Raw genomic sequence first — 23026 nt, 5'->3', positions numbered from 1 at the left:
AGCGTCTTTCATATATAAGGATCCAGAGCCCACTGAACCGAACCCAGTTTTCGAAATTCAAAAATCCCCTCATTTCTATCCGAGTCGGTTTAACCCTTAACCCCCAGACACCCCCCGCCAACTCCCACACCCTCTCCCTCTCTCATTTCCTCGATAATCTCACCTCATTTTGCCAATTCTACCCCTAGGGTTTTCGGAAATGCCGGTGCAGCTGACGCCGAACGCGGTCGCCGCCATCATCGGCGGCGATGTGAACCTGAAGCCGCTGATGCAGGTCACCGATGTGAAGCTCATCGGTTCGCAGGAGAGGTACCGGCTCATGGTCTCCGACGGTGTTTGGGCTCAGCACGCCATGGTCGCGACTCAGCTCAACGACCTCGTCAAGACCGGCCACGTCAGGAAAGGCTCCGTCGTCCAGCTCACCGAGTACATTTGCAGCGACGTCCAGAACCGCAAGTTCGTCTCTCTCTCTCTCTCTATGAGTTTTCGATTTTCGGTGAATTAAGATCTATTTGGATTGTGAGATGTGATTGTTGTTTGCAGTGTGCTTTGTTGATTGCTTTGATTTTGTGACGGTAAGCTTAGGGTTTCTGAATTTGGATGACTTTGGATTTCGGAAGCGAAATGAGCATTATGGAGCTGAATTCAATTGAATGTTGTTGTGCTAGGTTGAGAATTTAAGTTTTTAAACTGTGAGAAATCAACTGCATTAGATTATAAGCTAAGATAACATTTGCATCTCGACTTATTTTTCGCACTATTTCTTGTGGCTCTAGTGATTTAGGATTTCGAATTCAATTTATTGATTGATGCAAGCAAGGTGTTGTATCTGTGCTTGATGTTTGTGTTATCTTTAAGAGATGAGATTGAAATTGTAAAGTTTTCATCACAGCTAAGAGCTAGAAATGATGTATAAAGGCTGCCGAAACTTGGCAAGTAAAATCAGACGGGCATTGGAAGTTTGACAGTAGAGTTGTGGGATTTATTGATATGTTATTTTTGCTGATGTAAGTTTGTGGCTGGTCTTGACCTTGAACACTTGTGCAGGATAATTGTTGTGCTAAATCTAGAAACTATAGTACTGGACTCGGAGATTATTGGGAATCCAAAACCATATGTTGAGTCTGGTCCAACTGCTCAAACTGCATTGCCTAGGAACAATTTTCAGCAGTCTGCCTGTGGCAACAATCATATGATGGGCCAAGGGCCTGTTTCCAAATGGCAGAACCCCAGGCCTTCTTTTCATCCTGAAAACTCTGTTCCCAGTATGCCAAATGCCAGACCTGCATTCCAGTCTGAAAGCTCTTACAACATTGTTCAGAATGGCAGATCTACATATCGTCCTGAAACCTCAGCTCCCGCTGTGCCAAATTTTCGAGCTACTGTGCAACCTTCCTACCAGCCACCTCCACAGTATAAAAATCGTGGCACCGTTTTCAAGAATGAGGCACCAGCACGTATAATACCTATTAATGCTCTGAATCCTTATCAGGGAAGGTGGGCAATCAAGGCGAGAGTCACTGCAAAAGGGGATCAGCGTCGGTATAACAACGCTCGAGGAGATGGTAAGGTGTTTTCTTTCGACCTTCTTGACTCTGAGGGTGGGGAAATACGAGTGACCTGCTTTAATGCTGTTCTTGACCGCTTTTATGATATAATTGGGGTTGGCAGAGTTTACTTGATATCAAAGGGTAGCTTAAAACCTGCACAAAAGAACTTTAATCATCTGAAGAATGACTGGGAGATAACTTTGGATGCAAGTTCAACAGTGGAACTGTGTCCTGATGGAGATGGCTCTATACCAGACCAGCTGTTTGACTTCAAGCCTATTAGTGCAGTTGAGAATGCTGAGAGTAACACTATACTTGATGTTATAGGTATTGTGATATCTGTCAATCCTTCTACTACTATCCTGAGAAAAAATGGTATGGAAACTCAGAGAAGAATTCTGCATCTGAAGGATTGGTCTGGTAGGAGCGTTGAGATTACTCTATGGGGGGAGGTCTGTAACAGGGAAGGGCAACAGCTTGAAGAGATGTTGGCTTCTGGTGATTGTCCAGTTTTAGCCGTCAAAGCTGGGAAGGTTAATGACTTTAGCGGGAAATCCATAGGAACAATTCATTCTACCCAGCTATACATTAACCCAGATTTGCCAGAGACTCGTCAAGTGAGGAACTGGTTTGATCAAGGGGGAAAAGATGCCGCTTCCATGTCCATTTCTAAGGAATTTGTTCCAGGGGCTGTAACTAAGAATGAGATGCGGAAAACTGTTTCTCAGATCAAGGATGAAGGTCTTGGAAGATCAGATAAACCAGACTGGGTCACTGTGAGGGCCACCATATCTTTCATTAAAACCGATTCTTTCTGTTACACAGCATGCCCCTTGATGATTGGAGATAGACAGTGTAACAAGAAAGTGTCGCGGTCAGGAGACAGATGGCTGTGTGATAGGTGCAATCAAGAATTTGAGGAGTGTGAATATAGATATCTTCTTCAAGCCCAAATTCAGGACTATACTGGATTGACTTGGGTGACGGCTTTCCAGGAATCAGGGGCAGAGATCTTGGGTTGCACAGCAAAGGAGTTGTACTTTTTAAAGTATGATGGGCAGGATGAGGAAAAGTTTTCAGACATAGTCCGGAGCAGTATCTTCAACCGGTTTATGTTCAAGCTTAAGATCAAAGAGGAGTTGTATGGCGACGAGCAAAGGGTGAAGATCACAGTGGTTAAGGCAGATACGGTGAACTATTCTGCAGAGAGCAGATACATGCTTGATGTGATATCCAAGCTTTCAAGGTAATTAACAAGATTAAGTTTTATTAATTTGTTTCTGAAGGGGTAGAATATTGTGCCTGGAGATTATACACACTTATTTTGGAGAAAGTTAGTAAGTTGGCATATCATCATTTATATAAGCCTAGTAAAACCTAGATGTAGTTCCAGAAAGCTAGAAATTTGGGAAGTGACTTGAGTGAGTTGATTTTAGTTCTGACTTTGTGCTCTACTCCGAGAAGGCAAGAAGTCGTTGTGATAGAATCTGATTCATGACTACTTGACTATATGTTTTTGATTTCAATTTGTTGCTTTTCAACTCTGGATGCTTCTCAATTTGGTTCTGTACTTCTGTATGTATGAATGAATATATATTCCATTTACGAATTGAAAATGGAAAATGAGGTTTCAGCATTCACAGTTTTCTGAGAGGAGGAAAGAAGAGCCATATTACACGATGATATAAATCATAAACATAACAAACATCACTAAATAGACACATGAAGAGGATGAAAAATCAAGAATGATTAGGAACACTCCCAACCATATCGATTTTCTCAGCCCCTCTTAACAGGGTCGAAATTGGACACTCCGACCACAACTCCAATAATTGCAACAAGTACAGTGCCGCCGGCAGCAATGCTGAGCAAGAAGTTCTTGAGCGACGGAGACACTCCGGAAGCAGCTTCCGCCACGTCGGGGACCACCATCGAGGCTGTGAGTGCGGCGGCAGTGATTGCGGTGACGGCCTTCTCCTTCAGGGAAGCCCTGACCTCAAGTCTTCCACTTGATCTTGATGGTGAGGACACAGCCTTTGATGGCATGAGGGGTAGTGGCTTGAAGAAGGCCTCTGAGGATTGAACCACTCTCTTTTGGGTGGTAGCATTGGGCAATGGCATAGCCATTGTAACTGCTGTGCTTGAAGCCATTATTCTCTCTTGGGTTGTTTTCTGTGTCTAATTTGGAAATTCTTGTTCTTAGTTTGAGGCGCTTGGTATTGGTATGAAGGAATCTGAGTAGGTTTAAGATGGTCATAGAAGTGGTGGAAAGAGCAGCAAGCAATATGAGAGGTGGGAAAGGCATTGTCAATTATCTTTGTCCTAGGTGTCAGCTTCTCCATTGGGATTGGTGGATAAGGTTATCTGATTGACCCAATTAAACATCAAGATTGAATTTTATGCCTCATTTTCATTCTGTCAAGTTTATTTTCCTTATAAAATTGATTTAAGGTCTTGATACAGGTCAAAAATGCCAGAGTCTCTGGTTTGAGTATTGGATATCCACAAATCAATTCAAAATTTAAAGAATAGACTTCAGTGAAGCCATGTACAAAAACTTGATTTAGGAACCGCTGTCAACTTGTCATCACTGAAGCAACGGATTAGGGACATAATCTTTTGTAAATGGAGCTGATATTCTCACTGTACTTGTCTTTGCATTAAAGAATCAATATTACAATGTAACATACATTCACTCAAAACTGGTACGAACAATTTCTAAAAATACAACATCATGCAGATCTTAAAAATCTCGCAATATTACAACATTGAGACCCTTTCTCGATCCGGTAGGAGGCCGGACATTCTTCATCAAATTCTGACAAAAATTTCAGCGCCATGAGGGTGGAAGCTCTGTAGTTGCTGACCCAACTCTGGTGAGAACAATCTCCTGAGGCAGGAGGTGATATTTTATATTGAGGTCTTCAAATATTTTCTTCAGCTCTAAGATTAGATCTGTTCGGCGGGTGGTCTTGTCTCCATAGTTCTGGAAATTTATTGTATGAGAAAGATAAAGAGCCATTGTCATCTTGTTCACATCTTCAATTTCCTTCACCGCCACGCTATGCGCAGGACGCCAGTGCTGAGGCTTGCTCTCAATGTACCTGAAATTCCAAATATTTCTTCATCAATCCACGTACATAGAGGTGCATAACAGTAAGTTCATGTGACAGCATGTCAGTTTAACAAGTGAGATAGTAATAGAGAAGAATCATTATGTGCGCAAAGAAAATAGTGAGACAAGCTCTCATACAAAGTAATAAACGCTCCCACATTGGTGCTTGCTATTGTAAGCTAGAATTTGGAATATATCAACAAAGGAGATGACTGATCGAAGAAGAAAACCATAATAAGGATCTAGTTCTCCATGGAAGCAAAATGTTATACAAGGATAACAGGATCAACCAAGAGAACTAACTTAACAGACTAATTCCATTGAGAAACCTAGCTTGCAGATATTAAGTGGATTAAAAGAGCTTATCTACAGACTAGATGATTCTAATTTTTTATGTCATAGTAATGTGAAATGGGATCACCAGGCCTAACTAAGTGCGTACTGCCTGTAAATATACTTCTAAGGAAGTTAGTCAATAAAATTCTACAAGCTTATAATAAACTGGCTGCGGTGAGCTGAAATAGCCTAAAGAGTAAACATACAGAGTGGATAATAGAGAAGCATAGTAAGATGGAATGAACATACGTTTTAAATCTGTCTTTCATTTTTGCAATAGTGTCCATTGTTGTAGAAACATCAATAGCAAACTCAACAGCATCACCCATCTCCGGGCTCCTATAAAAGTTGCTGATGGGTTTTGTAGACAGTACTGAATTTGGATAGTATATCTTCTCATTGTCAGGTTTCAAGAAGATCGTTGTCAATATGTTCATCTCCTCAACAATCAACTGTCAAGTTTCAAAGCGTCAAGTAGGTTCTTTTATTAGCAGCAAATAAGGTACTTTAGGATTTCAGAGTTACCTGTACTCCATCAACAACACAACGGTCCCCTACATCAAATGGGTGCATCACAAAGACAAAAATGATGGCTTCAAACACAGTTTTAGCAGTGTTACCAAAAACAAACACCACCAGTAATAGCTGTGATGATATAAAGACCAGTATGTTGGTTGTCAAAAACCCCATCAGAAGTAACCAAACGACGAGGATCACAATAAGAACAACAGCTGAGCCAAGCCTATTCAGCTCCTCTATGGCCGTTTTAGTATCAGTTAAGGAATGTGCCAATGCTTTGCGTTCGTTGTAAACATTCACCTGCAAAATTGAATAATGGTAAGGTCTATCAGATGACACATTTGGTTATAGTCTGAATTCCTATATTTTACATTCATGGTCATGACATGATAGAACTAGAACTAGTATCCTACCAGAGCATAAATTGAATTTTTAGAGTTACGTGCTATCGCTGGATGTCTCAACTAAGTATGTAAATTTGCTTTGTGGTAGTATTATACAGTGTACAATTCACAGTACAGATGTGTCAGGTGAGTACAAAATCAAAAATTTGGCCGATTGTGGCAAAAAGAAAAAAAAAAGTCAGACTGGGAGTAAATGACAAGAGAATAGAGTGAATTGGCAAAGAAGTTACCAGCCAATTCTTCAATTGCTTTTTTCTTATCTTTCGATTTTCTGCTCCACCTTCAAACAGAGGAAATACTAGCTCAACTTCTTCCTTTTTCAAGAAGCGACAGAGATCATCTTCCTCAATGTACCTAGTCCATTTGAAAGGGTAAGAAAGCTTATATAAAAATCCAAGTCACCAAAAAGTAGAAGGAAAAGAAAAGAAAAAAAACAGAAGTTCTCACTTGCTATTACGCTTGGCTACATTCAGGAAAATGTCATAAGCTGCTGCCTGTGCTTCAAACTCACTAGTAATCTCTACATCCTTCTGCTTCTGCTCACCCTCCTCATCGTTAATGTCATCTAGTGTGTGGGAGATGGTAGACAATCCAGAACCACTGATTACATTAACTAATCCTTTCATCGTCCAAGCAGAAATGTTATCCTGCTTCATTTTCGAAAGTTTTTCTACGTCAATCACTTCTTCTTTGGGCCCTTCCTTCCCCTCATTTTTAGCTTTTGGTAAATTTTTAAAACTCAACTGGCCGCTACTTTTTGCCTTCCCAAATTTTCTTTCAGCCGTCTCCACCAATGGAGGTCCTGAAAGGCTGCGGAGAACATACTGATGAAAGATCGATTCCTTAATCCGATCAAAAAACCTAGTGGTATGAAAAGAAGTGGCTAATAGCTTCACCAACAAGTTCTTCAACAGCCATATGGCTGCTCCAATCTCACAAGAAGCCAAACCCCTTGTCACATACCCTAGAATCTTATTCGTGTTCTTCGACCTCTTCACTCCATGATCAAACAACAAACCCCACGCAAGTAGAACCAAACCCAACCAAATAAACACCTGCACACTCCTCTTCAACCCATAAACAAAATACAAAACCTTCTTCTTAAGCAAGTAATTGGTTTCGATCACAAACACCAAAATATTAACCAGCCATTCTGTAACCAACCTACCACACAACACAACCAATGCCAGCACACACCATTTCCACAGTTCCAATGACCAAATATTCTTACTCTCTAACTTATCAACAGTTAAGCAAGCAATTAAAAACCCAACAATGCTCACAAATACAATCCACTCAAGTAACACCAACTTTTTCAGCTTCTTCTTACCAGTCTTCTGGTGCACCTTAAGATTGGCTGTCTTGTACACCTCCTCATCATCCTCCTCCTCCTCTCCTCCCATCAGCGGCGTCCTCGGCGTTATAGGAGTCGATCTTAAACCGTCTCTGGGGGTCGTTGCCGCGGTTCTGGTGCTTGGTGAACCAACATTTGGTGACTTTGCATTTGATTTTCTCCGAGGAGTTTCTTCAGTAACCTTGACTTCATTAGTATAAGTCGGCTCAACGAACCTCGACTTGGGTTTGGAGAACGCCGACCTGGCGAGCGAGACCCGGCGAAGCTCGCCGGGAATTCTGGGCTGCATGCCGGCGGCGGCGGCGGTAATTTCCGGCGAGGAGGAGCCGGCGGGGACTCTGAGCTCGGTTAGCTCAAAGCTGGAGCCTTGGAAGCTTTTCTGAGGTGACCCAGTTCGGGAAGGCTGCGGCGAGAACATAAAGGTCGAGTCTTCGGCGCCGGAAATCTGAACGACGACGTCGTTTTGCGGCGGCTTCTTCTCTTCCATTGCGGGCTTTGCTCCTTCAGTATTGGAGAAGCTTCAGAACTGAAATGGGCATTGAGAAGGTAGACAAAGTTTGAATCTTTTTTTGGCCGGAAAGTTGAGAACTTTGTGTGACGGAGATGAGGAACTAAATGGTTTTATAGGAGCTTAAGAATTGTTTTTGGATTTCTGGGGAAGTGGGACTTTTGGTTGAAGCTGTGAATAGTTGACCAGAGACTGACAGGAGGGATAGATAGAGATACAGGCCTTTGCTACCATGGCGGTTTGTTCTTCCTCTTCCTGAAGGTTTAGTCTGTAATTTAAGCCGCGAAAAAAGAAAGGGCAAGTTGTACTTCTGCTTCAACAAGTCCAACAGAAAACAACAAAGAAATAGGGATTAAAGTAATAAACTAATAATGGTATCAGAAAATTTGAATTATAATAATTTTCGTATTTAATTCTTGGTATGTTATAGACTTGTAGAAATTTTGTCCGGGTATCACAGAGTTTAGGCAAACTTTCGTATTTAACGAGTGTGGGAGAAAGAAAATATTTTTACCCAATAGTCACATGAAGAAAATATGCAAAAAGAAAGCAAAACAAGTGTGGGAGTATTAAATATGGGATCAGACCAAAAAAATAAAAATAAGAGTATTAAATACGGGAAATTAATGCAGCTAAATAGTAATGGCAATGAAGATGACAATGAAAGTGGTAGTTCAATCTGACTTGGTAGTTCAATCTGACTTGATTACGATCATAACTAGGGTAATTATAATGACTAATGAATACTCGTAATGAAACCAACACATTAAGAACATCTCTAAGAGATTATGCATTTTAGAGAGAAAAAAATGAAGATTTAGAGAAAAAATACTCATTTTTCACTCCAACACCTTCTTCATCTCATTCTCTAAAATAAAGAAATAGATAAAAGAGAAGAGTTGATTTTTCAAATTTGCAGCATTTACCAAAAATTTGCATAACCAAATATTAAATACTTACACTTTATTCAACAACTCAAACTTATATTACAACCAATAAAAAATCTGCAATAAATATTTCAAGTCAACAATATGAAATTATGAAATATATTATTATTATGATAAATAAGAAAATTTCATATTTAATTAAAGTACTAAATGTAAAAATCTGCAAAATAAAGAAACTGTTGGAGTTGAAGTATAATTTTTTTTGGAGATTTTGAAGTTTGCTTCTCCATTTTGGAAAAGTATGGAGAAAATGTTAGAGATGCTCTAAGTAGACATGAATGTGGTAATTTACCGTTAAAGTAAATGAGCAATGATGGATAACAGACATAAGTACATATGAATGTTGTCATGAAGACGATCGTAAATGTAATTTAATAAAAAATGAGTAATTCCACTATATAAAGAGGGGGTTAGACTATTTCAAAAAAAAAACAAGGGGTTGGACAAGAGGTAGGATATCTAATTATGATTGGAAGAAATTAGAACATCTAATAAATGTACTAACTTTGGCATCGGATGGTTTTCTACAGGTTACCCCCTCTTGCCAAAGGTTGAAGGTGAAGCAAGACAAACGATAATTTGCTATCAGTTCCCACCCACGAAGTTATATTTTGGTGAGTCGAACGCCCTTGAGGAATTTGTCATCACTAACAACAAGAAAGACGTAATCGAGTTATCAATCACCGTAAGTAAAACAACAAAACTTTTAGTTGTGAGTTTCAATGAGGAACTTCATCGTCTTCACTAAAAACGGATGAACATAAACAAACTAGAGAAACTTGGGGAATGCAATTCTGGTCTACTTGTGGTGATCACTTAAGATAGGTCATCAGGTATATGCCTCTTCAACTGAATGGTTTCTTCAATATTTTGGGAAAGATAGAAGAAAAAACAAATCTATACAAATTCTTGCCTAGCCAGATGATAATCATAATACTGGTAACCATCTAGGAATCTAGGATCCCAGTACGGATGTACAAGCTGATCAGAACTAGCTAGAACGATTGGAAATTATCAACTACTTTCTCATTGACTCTGGAATTATAATATAAACGATCGGATTTGGGAGGATGTCATGGATTGGTTGGTGGTACTGTATGGCGGCGCAGCCAACCTATCAGTCCATGTATGGCAGCCTGTTTCCAATTCAAGGTCTTCGATCACACTGCAATATATTCAATATTTAATCCACACATGTTTTTTTATATTCAATAATCCACACATGTTGAATTCATTTTGTGGTGCTGCATACCAATTAATTACCTTATTGTTGTAAACACAGTTATAGCAACCTATCCCCAGGTTTTATCTATCATGATATAATTAATTAGATTAGTTTTGTTACATTTTGCTCGTAAGTCTCACTAGTATTTCCATCATGATCGATATTCATATATAATATGTAGAGCAGTATGTACTACTGTACTAGTGTGGTTTTGGACAGTCGGACGGACCTGACTACATATCAATTTTCAGATTATTGTGTGGGAAAAAAGTTGATATAACCTTACTACTTCGAAGCACGACCCAGTTGATCAGTGTGTGGGTAGAAAATTACTCTAGTTTAGGTCCTTTAGGCGTCGATCAGCATCTGAAGAAATGAAGAACAGAAACTCATTGCTGCCTGTCGAGGCGAATTTTTTTGGCAAAATCAAATTAACAAACCACACAACTCTTGAACAAAAAAATTGGGAGACATGCAAAATTAACATCGTTCATGCCTATTGCTTTGTGCATGAAATTATGTTTAAATGTGTATATTTCTCTTCAAAATAATCCTACTTTAGGCTTACTACATGATCATCACTGAATAGTATTGACCGACATTCACTACTTTCATTGAAATCATTGATAACGTTTTATATATGGAGGTGGTGGAATAACTCTTTTTTATTAGTGATTTGTATAAACGTACAAGAAGAGAAACACAAAATCTTGTTATCAGATAAGATCGATCATATCGAGCAAATTGTTTAACACATGACATGAAGACCTGATGTTTTATACAGTGGCGGAGCTAAGATTTCACGCTTAGGGGGCTGAGACATAAATATAATTTTCTCGTATATAAAATTAAAGTTATATGGAATGTAACAAATTAAATGATGACAAAAATACAGTGCTTTTACAAATTTCATTATGAAAATGCAATATGCAATAATTTACTGTGCTTAGTTAAGGAATTCATTTATAAATTTATTTGAAATTGAATTATGCAACGGTAAAATAGAAGATGCTTTCTTAATTACATTCCTCATTAGGTAATTAATCAATTTACCAAAACAAAGGTAATTAATCCTCATAAGTCATAAAAAAAAAATTTAAGAACGGTACATGACATTTGAGTCACTAATAATTGAGGTGAATTTAGTTTAGCAAATAGCACAATGGTGTCCGAAGTCTAAAACCCAACACAATTTAAGTACCCGCCGTTAGTTTGACCGTTAATATAGGTATGTGATTTGCGTCAAATTTCGGAGGGTATATTCGTCTCTTCAAGAATTATCTTTCTATCTTATGGTATTTCTCACTTGTATCCCTATTTCGTCAAGCTGCCGTCTAGTTCCCTTTCTCTCTCTAATGTGTTATTTATTTCTTTTGTCGAGCCGCCAACTAGTTCCCTTTCCACCAACTTTGCAATGAAGAAGTTTAGTTTGATTGTCATCAACGCCACGCGATCTCAATTGCAACAGATTCTCTATCAATGATTTGACTTAATTATGACAGCGTATGTCGGTCATTGAAGCAGAACACAATACAAAAATGTGCTAAGTTCAACCGGGCTCAAGATGGCCAAGGCCACAACGATGCCATTTCCGTTGAGATCGATCCTTCAGTTTTGTTTTATTACGTTCGGTTGATTTATCATCTTTTATGTGGGCTTGTTCTTTGTCCCAAATGACCATCTAAACAAAAAATTTAGATATATATTTTGGAGGAATTCATGCTTTTGTTATTTATGGATGGATGTTAGGCTTGAGTTGCTTTGGATCCATGTTCGATTTGATTGAGAGCCAGAAGTTTGGGGGATTGGTGAGTTGAGGTGGTTTGTTCTATTAATTTACATTCTTGTTTCTTTGAGTTTATGAATCAATGTTGTTGAATTCAAAGTATGGTGTTTGCTTAGGTTTGTGTTAATTAACTGTGGCCTCTAAGCAATAGTGAAGTAAAGAATATCATATGAGAGAGAGAGAGAGAGTGAGAGAGAGAGAGAGAGAGAGAATGAGAGGTTAATTGGAAAAGAGGAAAAGTAGTGTTGGATTAATGAGTAATTACATATGACTACCATGGTTATTGACAACATGTACCAAAGTTGATTCGTTGTTTCAATCACAGACTCTATTATGAAGTTTTTAAAAGTTATTTAATCTTAATTCTCAATCATCTATATCTCATATACTCTTATTACAATTTTACCAAAGTCATAATTAACAAGATAAAAGGTTTTATATTGAATGTAAAAGCTTTTTATATGGACACAAATGAAGTGTTTGTTGCTATTTTTTTGACAGACCAAGATCTAAAAGGGGGGCCAAGTTAATGATAATAATAAAAGTCATTTCATATATACTAGTGTTTCTGTACGCGCGACGCCCAGGAAGAGAAAAAGTTTTATATTGAATGCAAAAGCTTTTTGTACGGACACATATGAGGTAGTTGTTACTATTTTTTTACAGACCATCTAAAAGGGGGCAAGTTAATGATAATAATAAAAATCCTTTCATATAGATATTACTTGCAGCTTGCGGCCTTAATTGAAACACATGGGGGTGCCATGGCACCTAGAGCCATGAAACGTAGCTCCGCCCCTGGTTTTATTCATTTATTTCTGACATGTTGGTGACACTGAAGTGACTGAACCGTTGAAGTTGCACTGCATGCAGACTGGCTTTTATCTTCTCCCTGAACATTTTACTCTTCCCCCGTCGACAGCCACCGCCATTTTTGGGATACAACGTCGTGATGATGAGTTATACTTTCCACCACAGTTGCCTCCTCCTCCTCCTCCTCCTCCTACCGCCCCCGCTAGGTTTGCCTCCCAGTAAGCTTCCCAAGCCTTTTCTTCGCCGGCATCTTTCTTCACCTCTTCCTCCTTTGCCTTGTACCAGATCTCCGGTCCCCATCCTACGCAAAACGAAGGATAAAGAACCTCAAAACCCTCAAGAACAAAATCCCCTTCATTTCTCCATTCGCTATTTTCTTCCTCTTCCAATATCACTTCCACGTTACTGGAGTCGCTCCAATCTATTTCATCAATATAAGCGTCAGGATCCGGTGACGGCACGTTGCGGGGAACATCCTTGATCTTTGCCAAGAACCGCGTTTTCGCATTGTCGAAGGCCTCTCTCCCCGCAGAGTCGTTCCATCGGGCAACGTTTTGGTAAAGATATATGCACTTGTTATTGGAGTCAGACAGTTTCTCCCACAACTCTTTGCCGACAGACAGGTAGAGTTGCTCTTCCCAACTATCTTTCGGTGGCCTGGAAGCAACATTTGGATGTAGAATCTTACCCATAGTTGGTGATGAGGGAGAGCACGTACCAAAAGAGAACCCTAGATTCCTAGAATTCAGTTTGATTTTTCTGATTCGCATGACCGGACCTAAGGCACCAAGGTCAAAGCGAGAGAGAGATATATTTCAATGATAATGAACAAACTCTCTAATATATAAACGTTCCGTATTAGTTTCGAGTTTGTAATACCATCTAAAACTACGTTCCGTATTAGCTTGAATTCTAATACCATCTAAAACTATGTTCCGTATTAGTTTGGAGTCATCAATACCATCTTAAGTTTTAGACTTTTAGGTTTGACAAAATTGTCCGCAATAAAACAAATAAGTCTACGATCTAAAGAGAATTATCTTACAGAGCTACAAACTCTATGTATCGGTGTGTCTTTTTTATATTGTACTATCTAAATATATACAAGACATATTTCATTGTAAGAGAATTTTAAACGTCTAGAATATGTTATGTACATATAAATACTATTTTTAGTAACAAAATATTATTAAAACCAAACGACAAGTTTAATGGAGTTATTTTTTAGAGGGTATGATTTATGGAACTCGTCTCAGGTATTAAAATCTCAGATCCGACCCTGCTAATTCAATCCAAAGAGAAGAATGATTTGAAGAAAATGTGAATGGTCTCTATTTATGAGAATAGGCCGGTTTTCTAATAATCCCTTTCTATTTGGGTTTCCTTTTCCTGAAGGGTTATGATGTTTGGTGATTTAGATTCTATATTCTTCTTCTTATTAACTAGCATTTTGGCACGCACTATGCTCGTGCGAAAAAATTGATCGAATTTAAATGAAAATGGTAGCAAAAATGAAGATTAAGCAGTTTTCTGCAATATGTGGGGAGGAGTGGTACGTGGATTGCCCATCAACCAATTGAAGATTAAATTCTTGGTATACTACGTAGTATCTATTGTTGTGCTATTATTGTTTTGGTCTTGTTTAATTTAAGGGTAAATTCCTCTTATGGTACTTGACTTATGACTAATTTGACATTTTAGTACGTGATGTTTAAAAGATGATAGTTTGATACTTGAAGTTAGGTTTTATGTGACATTATAATACTTATGTTAACTTTTTTGTTAAATGAGAGGGTAAATTGGACATTTAAGTATGTATTCATAGAACTAAAATAAAAATGAGTTTTATCACTTTTATGTGTTCATTAGCTTTTGAGACCTCATGATCATTTTACGTTTGGTCATGTTGATAGCATAAGTCAATACAATAAAATCTCTAAAAATTAATGGACTCGGGACTGAAGAAATTTATTATTTTAGCGAGATATTAATATATCGATAAATTAATAATTTATTAATTGATCGATTAATTAAAACTTATTAATTTATCAATAAGTTTTACTTAAAAAAGATTTACTTTTTATTCATGCACCACATTGTTGGATATATCACGGATATCGTTATTTAAAATATTATGTTGTTCGATATATTATTTATTTTATTTGATGATAATTAAATCAATTCAATTATTCAATTAAACCCTCACAAATGTAAAATTTATTATATAAATTATGTCATTATTAATTTATATATTCGATAGAGTCTATATGAATTCTCAATTTTTTATTATTTTATAAATTTAGTAAAATTAATTTAGTACGTTATCTCCGAGTCAAGACATACAAAAAATATTATTTTAGTGAGGTTATTAATTAATTGGGTATTAATTTAACAATGTTTTACTGTATTATGTCTATAAAATTCAATAGTCTCACAAACTATTTCGCAAAACTATATTTAATCAACCAAATCATTCTCGTGGGTATTTAAATCACAAATTCAAGATTTTCTAAACAAAAATCTAATTTTTCATCTTCAATAAAAGCATAAAATCAATTTATGTTTCTTTTCTAGCAAAAGATATAAAGATAATGAATACCAAGATGATAAAAATGCCTTAAACCCATAAATATTATATTTTGATAAATAATATTTAAACATCAATTTTACCATTTATATTTAATAAAAAAGTGAACATAAGTACTAAAATGTTACATAAAATCTAACTTGAGGTACCAATGTGTCATCTTTAAAACATTCGGTCATAACTGTCCAATTTATCTTACTTCAAGTAACATATACAAAATTTACTCTTAATTTAATCATATAACAAATAGAGTAGAGGGTTCATTGACCTCATTCTGATTACCACAATGTACTCTCCCATATTAAACCCATCATCATATCTTGTACCATTTTGTTTTTACCATAATCCGGCTTGTTCCAAGTGGTGGACTCAAATCCCAATTTGTCGGCTGCTTCCTTGTGATGAACATTCCCTTCATTGTCTGCGCTGCTGTTGTCATCTTCTTTGGAATCCTCATCAGACTCGTTCGAAGCCTTCTGCATCCATCCAGTGCACGAAGATGACTGATCCGAGAGGGACTCAAGATCATCAATAACAACGTCTCCTTCGCCTCTCTCTTGAGTTTGGTCATTCGAAACCAGTTCCAGACCAGTACTAATTCTGGGGTTGCTCCACTCTATTTCAGCAATGTAAGCATCAGGATTAGGTAATTGTATGTAGCAAGGTAGCCCGTCAATCTTATCTAGAAATCGACCATTTGCATCATTGATGTTGTATTAACAGTGATATATTGCATATATAATTTAATAAGCTGAATTATAAATAAATATAAATCAGAAATGAAGAACACGAAAATAAATTCAACAAAAATACCGAACGATTTGTGATGGAAGAACAAGTCGAGACGTGTGTGATACCTCATTGTCCTTAAGACGTTTACGCCTCCTCTACCGGTGCAAGGATGCTTGGCGCTTGTCTCCCAGGATATAACGACTAAACAATTCTAGAAAGTTGCACTACTAACTAGAACCCTCAACGAACTCGAAAGGTACCTTTATCTATCACCAGAGAAGAACTAAGAACTTTGAGAGTGGGAGAGAAATGTGTTTCGAATGGGATGATTTTACAATGAAAGGATGGTGGCTATTTATACTGTGAGGATTTGCAATCAGCAATTAATAAGATGGCTGTTATAAAAATCAAAAAATCATAACATATACGAGTTACATATGTTACAAACATTGATTTCAATTCTGTTATAATTCTCCATAATGCAAAAAGAATCTGCGTTCCGACCCTCAATTCGGTGTTGCATTCGTGTCCGCAGGTCGCACGGGCATACACGAGTTTCCCTTGCGAAACTAGGATTTGCACCCCTGCGCATGCGCGAGAGGGTATAAAGGGGCTTACACACTTTACAATCCATACACAATGGATTCTATATAAAGTCTTTTCAACAATTCTCTTTTCTAATGTGGGACAAATGCCTTTCCCTCATTCTAAGTAGCCATCTTTGAGTGACAATTTCTTATTCACCCACAAACCAAATTACACAAACAAACATATGATCTTGTAGCCCTCATTATGGAGAACTCAAATCTATGTTCATCTTTGATTAATTATAAGTTTAACGTAATTTAATTAATCAATTAAAATTTGGTTTTAAATGGTTTTTCCAACCATTTTCCAACAATTGAATGCCTCTTCAGCTGCAGAGTCGTTCCATTGCACAGCGTCTTTGTAACGATGCATATTCTTCTTCGTCTCTAAGAGCTTTTCCCATGGAACACTGCCGACCGTCCAACAGAATTTCTGGTCCCAGAAAGGCACACTCATTGGCTTTGTGTTCTTCTGTGATTCATAAGTGGCTTCATCACTTTGACTTTGTTGTTTTCTGTAACTATCCATATTTGTAAATAACCCAAGAAAAGATAGCAACAGAACAAGACCATCTGTAAGTACTTGAAGGAGTTGTTATATATATATATATATATATATATATATATATATATAGAACGTCCACCAGATCAGTTCTGTTAATCAGTCTCGGAAGCCATTTCCGTTTCATAAATAAATATGGTTAATTTGCTAGCTTCTATTCTTCTGTTAGTACTCCTCCTCTCAATAGGAAACTTTTTTATCATAGTAATAATAATAATTAGTATTATAATAACTATAAGAAGTGCTTAGAGACATAATTAATTTCCATTCTCAAATGTACTGTATGTGTTTATACTCAGATCTTCGTGTTTGTTTTCATTTTAGTTTTATCAGAGCATTGTTAAAAATGACATTTTGTAGACACATTTACAAAATTTGGGGCCTTCGGAGATCAAGTTCGGCCTTGGCTGCAAAGAGCTCCAGGTGTACGAGCTAGCTACCAAGCAGCGTCTTATCTAGTCTCCTAGCTCTACATCCTATTCTTTCGCAAATCATCGCGAACCAACCTCGTTACTCCACTTCTGTTTGCAGATCATCCTTTAGCCGCCATCAGAGTAGCTCAATGAGAAGCCTCTGCAAAATTGAACATTGAAAGCTAGCTGATGCTGTTAGTGCACTCATACACTCGTAATCAAATTATAGTATGAATTTTGAGTGAAAGCGCGCAGGTGTCAACTCGATCTCACTTAATATGGTCATATGATGATTTCAAACTATAAATGCATGCACTGAGTGAATTGTTCCTTTTAGAACGTTATATTTTTAAACGCGATGGTGTTTAGAACATTATAATTAATTAAGTACACTAATTTTGCATATAATGTGTTACATCAACTCATTAATTTAAGATGTTAGAGGAGAGTAAAAGATTAACAATGTTTGCCACATATGCATCTTATTAGTGCAAGCTTTGTACTTAGATGAATAGTATATAGGATATGTTTCATATATAGCTAGTAGCTATGAAATTTCTTAATGTTTTGTTCATAGAAGATTAAGGAATAAAACAATTGCCGACTGAGTTAATTTGTTTTTAGTACTTGCTACTTGTATAAGAGGATTAAGAGACCATCCATTTCCTCTATAAAAAAAAAAGCGGAGAGATACATTCATCAATTATATAAATATATATATTTTTTGCTCTAAGTCAAGCATAGGGAAGACTAATGTTGGTGAATTTTATCAACAATATATTCAATTAAATCCCACCTGTACTCTGGTTTCTTGTCATTGTGTATTGCTTTGTCTTCATTCAATCATTCTCTAACCCATCAATCTTAAACAAGTTTATAATCTACAACTACATAACCACCACAGCTTTCTGATTATCTACTTGTTCGTAGTTTAATCCCAAATGATATATACACTACGGCAAAGAAATAGAGAAAACTAAGTTCAAACTCAATGTCACAACAAATTTCCCTTCCCCAATTCTCCATAAGCCCAAGCATGGGTTCCTACAGGGCACCAACCCCCTTTTGGCCGCCGCCTCCTCCTCCGCCTGCGGTGACTAAAAGCCCCAGCTTGTCTATGTTGTATTATGGCCTCATAGTTGTTGGAACTGCCGCTATTGTTCTAGCCATGTACAATCTCCTCTTCATCAAATGGTCCGCGCCACACCCACCATCATCACCAAGAAATGTACGGTCCAACGCTTCTGTTGATGCCGCAAGGTCAAGGAGCAGGATCTTTGAGAACATGGATAGCTTCAAGTACAAGAAACAAAAGGAAGGGTCAGTGGCTCAAGAACAAGGTCATGTACTGATCGATTATGAATGCGCTGTTTGCTTGTCAGTGTTTGAAGATGGAGAAGAGGTAAGGAAGTTGCCAAGCTGCAAGCACTCATTTCATGCTCCTTGCATAGATATGTGGCTCTACTCTCACTCCGATTGCCCGCTCTGTCGGACAACCGTGCCAGTTATTTCGTGGTGCAACCGGGAGTTAACCACTACTACGCCGGAGGAGCATTCTGGAGAAGTCCTGCTGGTTTCCAGCAGCAGCGCAAGTATGCCGGTTTAAGGTTTTTAGTTTCTTTCCCGAGAGAGAAAGAAAAGGAAATTGGGACACTTTGATTTCTTAATTTCGAGTTTTCAGTTTGTTTACGACTGTGGTATAAGGACGGTGATAACAAGAAATTCATTGTAGAAAACAAGGATCAGCGGACATAGGGCAACCATTTTCCTATATTCATTTTCCCTAGATGTTGGATCAAGGTCTGCCCACTTCTATACAATACTCAAATTTGTATATGATACTCAAATTATTGGTGCGTGGCTAAATTAGACTTAAGAGTATAGTCTAAATGTTCACAAGAAGATAACATATTGTCAACTTCAATCGTCTTAGGTAGATTTTGAACACAAGAATTAACAATTCGTCGTCACCATTATACCGCACTTTTAAAGAATAAAATGCCAATCTCCTGTGCTCACAATCAACAAATAACAGAATTATGATCGGTGCAGAATCGAACAAATTGACAAAGTTTCCTACAACATGTTTTACCATTTCAGCATCTCTCAGTATAGATTTGCCAAATGTAATTTATTAGAATCCGCAAATCTCATATCCTCTGATCAGAAAGAATTTCTTAAATAGTTTTTCACAGATATTACAAGGCCCAAAAGAAATCTGACCTTTCACACTATGCCAAATATAGTATATACAAGATATGAAGTCTACATCTTTCTTAGATTGTCTAGCCTCGCCTGTAAATCACTATCTATCCCACCATCATCAGTCGCTGCTGCTGCTTCCACTTGAGGAACCTTACCCTTTGCAGCTGGTGCAGCCACAGAGGCTGATGGCGCATTAACAAGCTGCAATGAATGAGAACACAGAATATTACTACTCAAACCATTTGTATTTTGAATTAAGAAAAGTATATGAGCTCTGACTGTAAGAATTACCTCTTGATTGACAGTTATACCAATTTCATCGAGAACTTGGTTGACTAGGTCGTCTGTTTCCTCCTCTTCCTCATCTCCTTCCAAAGCATCATCGATGGCATCTCCCATCACCTCAGTTGTCAATTCCATCTTCTCATTTTGCCTCTCAAATTCTTGCATGATTTTTTGCAGTGATGGCAAGTTCATCTGCCTATTCATCTGTCCCATAGCCTTTGTCACCCCCTTCATTGCCTCTCCCATCGCTTGAGTTGATTTCAGTGTCTAAAAACAAAACAAAAACCAGATAAGAACCAATCAACTCCTAAAAACAACTACCATAGATATTATTTCACATAAAGCACACACCATTCATGCGTTGAGGTAATGATGGTGTACAAATTGCCAAGAACGTTCTATTCAGACAAAATTCAAGGGGCATACGTTATAGAATGTGGAGCATACCTGAATTCTGAGAGATACACCCTGGAGTTGTGACTTGAGCTTGTAAAACTTTTCAATTTGGTGCCGTGTTCGAACGAGGTCTTTTGCCATAACCCTGACAGCACCCTGAAACAGAATTACACAAATGAGAACCTCTTGAGCATCAAGCTAAAGCGTGTAGGGTGCGACGCGAAAACTCTCTGATAGATACAACTAGACAACACAACGCACCACGGGGGTTTATGTCTGTGGTGAAAGTAGCTCACCCACATTATACAAACACAGAAAGATACTAAACCTCTCGTCTCCACAACCTAAAGCAAAAACAGCAACTGGCAGCGAGAAAATAACTTACCATCTGGCCTTGCTTGGCACTCTTCTTAATCTCCTGAATGAGTTTCTTCTCCTGCGCCTGAAGCGATCCTCTCTCCCTCTCGATTTCCCTAATGGATTTATCCAGCATTCTCTTGTTCTCCCGCAACAGTTCTGAAATCACAAACCCACACATGCATATCAGAATCCCACCTCGTAAACCGTAATCTTAACACAATTCATGTGCCCGACCAACACAAAATTGCCAAACCACCACACAACTCAGAGCAATGAACTAGTTCTTATATAGTCTAAGTTTTCCCTATTTCTTTTAATCAATCTCTCTCCGATTGTTCAAAACTAGTTCATATAAATCATTGAAGAACAAGCTGCAGTGATTCGATGAACAGCTTCAGAAATCATGTAAAAATTGAACGAAATTGAAATCTTGTAAAGCTAAATTCAATCTATTGAAATTGGAACCGGAAATTTGATCGGGTTATACGAAACCTGCGGGGGTTTTGCGCTTGCCGAAGATGAAGCTCATGGCGGTGGATCGGAAGGTCGAAGCTGGATTGTCTGATCGGATCGGGTCGGGTCGTAACTGGCTGCTGCGGCGTCGTTGAAACCAAATTGAATGGATTTAAAAAGGTGTGATCGTTCTCCTCTGTGTTTTGCTACGCGGTGTTTTTGTGTAGTGGTTGAGGAATGGAATATCCCAGACGACCCTTCGCTCCTTCCTTACAACTTGCTCGTGGGGCCCCACGTCATCACTTTTGTTTTGGATCTCTTCTTCCTTTGTTGAAGCCCATGAATTTTTTTTCTGTAACATAAAAGGCAGGGGAAGGCCCATTTTTCTAGCCTGTATGTTAGTCCATTGGGCTACATTTTACTCTTATTTTTCTTTTTCAAGCTTTTACACTAATTTCACTCAGTGCCATGAACATACTGTAGAAATGTTTGTAACGGGTTGATTTAAGTGGAACTATGGGGGTGACAAAATGTATCTAATATTGTTAAAGGATCACCAAGTTCTTATAATGGTGCATTGGATAGTTATTTGTAGAGAATACTAATATCATTTAAGATATTTACGTCTTTTTATTGCATTCGATAGTTTCTTTAATGAATACTTAAAGCAACCGCTCTAGTCCTATTTAAAAAAAAACACAAGTTTTTATTGCAGTGCATTGATAGATCCAACTCAATTATAATGTCGAGAGTAAGTCCTTATATTTCCCAAAGGCTGCAATAACACTATCACACGTACACCGATCCTCTATATTGCTCCAAAAAATGAGATTAGCTAGCTAGGAAAGTTAAAAATCGCAGAGATGTATTTGAAGGTTTACCATCCTAATTTCCACACACCATGTACTATCACGACCTTGATCCAGCGCGGTGGTACTGCAAAGCAGTATGAGACGCTTTAAACGTATGCATACAATTGCTCTCACTCTAGCTATTGTTCTCATGTACTCTTAATATCTTCCTGAATAGATGTGTATTCCAACATCTAGAGTACCTGATCTAACTAAGCAATACAACGAAGCAAAAAATCAAACATGTGGAATTCATCGTACGGGCCTCATGAGCGTCACAGCTCCGTACAGTAGATTGTAGCAGCCGTGGAGGGACAATAAGATCAACATGTATGGTTATACGTATATGTAACCAGAAAATTGCATAATGCAGTTTGGACTTATATAATTGTATGCTCATCATGCTTACATATAATACAAGATTTGTACCACTGGCAGTGGCAGTTAGCACAGTACCTAACTACCATTTGTATGAACCATTTGCAGTGAGACAAATATATGAAGGGAGAATCCAACCCAGAGATAGCTGGGTGCTTCACTTGCGGTCCTTATGCATCTTAGCTTAGGGTTTCCCTCTAATGAATCTAATCTGCTGATCGATAACGACGTATAATTTTGATAGCTCCACGTTCGTTTGTTTTATATCATAATTCATTTTCCAGAGTTTTATGCATGGTAGTTGAGAAACATACATGTCCCATAAATGACAAATACTAGTGCCTATTACGTACGTACCCAAAATAGTAAACCAGACGAATATACAGTCGATTTTGTTGCTGCAATATTTCAGATTGCTAATTGTGTTTGTGTTTGTTTATAGACGATTGCTACTTGTGAATCAGGATCATTATCTATACTTACTGTATGCATATCATCATTATTTTGTATTATATGTACCCTATTGCATACACTTCCACCTACTGATACCTGAAAATAGAAAACCTTCATCTATGATTCTATCATGCATGCGCTATAATTTTTCCCAGTGAAAAAATGATGAAAATTTCGAGAAATTGAACATAACGTACAAGTATTGCT

At 37.8% G+C, this 23026-nt stretch overlaps 7 protein-coding genes across 7 annotated transcripts; 2 read left to right on the top strand and 5 right to left on the bottom strand.

Moving 5' to 3' along the window:
• The first annotated feature begins 78 nt into the window (after positions 1-78).
• LOC126799163 (replication protein A 70 kDa DNA-binding subunit A) lies at positions 79-3090 on the top strand. The gene is made up of 2 exons (XM_050526299.1): positions 79-456; positions 1048-3090. The coding sequence occupies exons 1-2, from the start codon at positions 200-202 to the stop codon at positions 2798-2800; spliced, it is 2010 nt and encodes a 669-aa protein (XP_050382256.1). The 5' UTR covers positions 79-199; the 3' UTR covers positions 2801-3090.
• Positions 3091-3173: 83 nt separating this feature from the next.
• LOC126799402 (uncharacterized) lies at positions 3174-3849 on the bottom strand. The gene has a single exon (XM_050526607.1). The coding sequence runs from the start codon at positions 3699-3701 to the stop codon at positions 3330-3332; it is 372 nt and encodes a 123-aa protein (XP_050382564.1). The 5' UTR covers positions 3702-3849; the 3' UTR covers positions 3174-3329.
• Positions 3850-4200: 351 nt separating this feature from the next.
• Positions 4201-8029, bottom strand: LOC126799153 (mechanosensitive ion channel protein 10-like). Its single transcript, XM_050526287.1, has 5 exons — positions 6372-8029; positions 6155-6278; positions 5527-5820; positions 5251-5453; positions 4201-4654 (listed from the first exon to the last, which is right to left on the bottom strand). Exons 1-5 carry the CDS (start codon positions 7763-7765, stop codon positions 4381-4383), a joined length of 2289 nt encoding a protein of 762 aa, XP_050382244.1. The 5' UTR covers positions 7766-8029; the 3' UTR covers positions 4201-4380.
• A 4596-nt stretch (positions 8030-12625) lies between these two features.
• LOC126793929 (uncharacterized) lies at positions 12626-13249 on the bottom strand. Its single transcript, XM_050520564.1, has one exon. It carries the CDS (start codon positions 13247-13249, stop codon positions 12626-12628), a length of 624 nt encoding a protein of 207 aa, XP_050376521.1.
• Positions 13250-15422: 2173 nt separating this feature from the next.
• On the bottom strand, positions 15423-16992 carry LOC126793920 (uncharacterized). Its single transcript, XM_050520553.1, has 2 exons — positions 16776-16992; positions 15423-15826 (listed from the first exon to the last, which is right to left on the bottom strand). Exons 1-2 carry the CDS (start codon positions 16990-16992, stop codon positions 15423-15425), a joined length of 621 nt encoding a protein of 206 aa, XP_050376510.1.
• A 1422-nt stretch (positions 16993-18414) lies between these two features.
• Positions 18415-19233, top strand: LOC126799382 (RING-H2 finger protein ATL52-like). The gene has a single exon (XM_050526584.1). The coding sequence runs from the start codon at positions 18430-18432 to the stop codon at positions 19042-19044; it is 615 nt and encodes a 204-aa protein (XP_050382541.1). The 5' UTR covers positions 18415-18429; the 3' UTR covers positions 19045-19233.
• A 217-nt stretch (positions 19234-19450) lies between these two features.
• On the bottom strand, positions 19451-21345 carry LOC126799371 (vacuolar protein sorting-associated protein 2 homolog 1). The gene is made up of 5 exons (XM_050526573.1): positions 21177-21345; positions 20710-20840; positions 20376-20480; positions 19935-20195; positions 19451-19844 (listed from the first exon to the last, which is right to left on the bottom strand). The coding sequence occupies exons 1-5, from the start codon at positions 21211-21213 to the stop codon at positions 19704-19706; spliced, it is 675 nt and encodes a 224-aa protein (XP_050382530.1). The 5' UTR covers positions 21214-21345; the 3' UTR covers positions 19451-19703.
• Between the last annotated feature and the right edge of the window lie 1681 nt (positions 21346-23026).

The sequence above is a fragment of the Argentina anserina genome, chromosome 1 (genome assembly GCF_933775445.1).
Source record: "Argentina anserina chromosome 1, drPotAnse1.1, whole genome shotgun sequence".
NCBI lineage: Eukaryota > Viridiplantae > Streptophyta > Magnoliopsida > Rosales > Rosaceae > Argentina > Argentina anserina.
Note: the sequence above shows the minus strand (reverse complement) of the source record. Positions and strands in the feature narration are given on the sequence as shown.

Bases quoted from the DNA above. Each gene is read 5' to 3' on its own strand.
- LOC126799163 (XM_050526299.1), top strand. From the start codon at position 200: ATGCCGGTGCAGCTGACGCCGAACGCGGTCGCCGCCATCATCGGCGGC. The intron at 457-1,047 runs GTTCGTCTCTCT...ACACTTGTGCAG, and splicing joins AGCGACGTCCAGAACCGCAA to GATAATTGTTGTGCTAAATC.
- LOC126799402 (XM_050526607.1), bottom strand. From the start codon at position 3,701: ATGGCTTCAAGCACAGCAGTTACAATGGCTATGCCATTGCCCAATGCT.
- LOC126799153 (XM_050526287.1), bottom strand. From the start codon at position 7,765: ATGGAAGAGAAGAAGCCGCCGCAAAACGACGTCGTCGTTCAGATTTCC. The intron at 6,279-6,371 runs GTGAGAACTTCT...CAAATGGACTAG, and splicing joins GTAGCCAAGCGTAATAGCAA to GTACATTGAGGAAGATGATC. The intron at 5,821-6,154 runs GTAACTTCTTTG...TCAATTTTGCAG, and splicing joins AGCAATTGAAGAATTGGCTG to GTGAATGTTTACAACGAACG.
- LOC126793929 (XM_050520564.1), bottom strand. From the start codon at position 13,249: ATGGGTAAGATTCTACATCCAAATGTTGCTTCCAGGCCACCGAAAGAT.
- LOC126793920 (XM_050520553.1), bottom strand. From the start codon at position 16,992: ATGGATAGTTACAGAAAACAACAAAGTCAAAGTGATGAAGCCACTTAT. The intron at 15,827-16,775 runs GTTGGAAAATGG...GTCGATTTCTAG, and splicing joins AGCTGAAGAGGCATTCAATT to ATAAGATTGACGGGCTACCT.
- LOC126799382 (XM_050526584.1), top strand. From the start codon at position 18,430: ATGTCACAACAAATTTCCCTTCCCCAATTCTCCATAAGCCCAAGCATG.
- LOC126799371 (XM_050526573.1), bottom strand. From the start codon at position 21,213: ATGAGCTTCATCTTCGGCAAGCGCAAAACCCCCGCAG. The intron at 20,841-21,176 runs GTTTCGTATAAC...TTGTGATTTCAG, and splicing joins CAAGCGCAAAACCCCCGCAG to AACTGTTGCGGGAGAACAAG. The intron at 19,845-19,934 runs GTAATTCTTACA...CATTCATTGCAG, and splicing joins GTATAACTGTCAATCAAGAG to CTTGTTAATGCGCCATCAGC.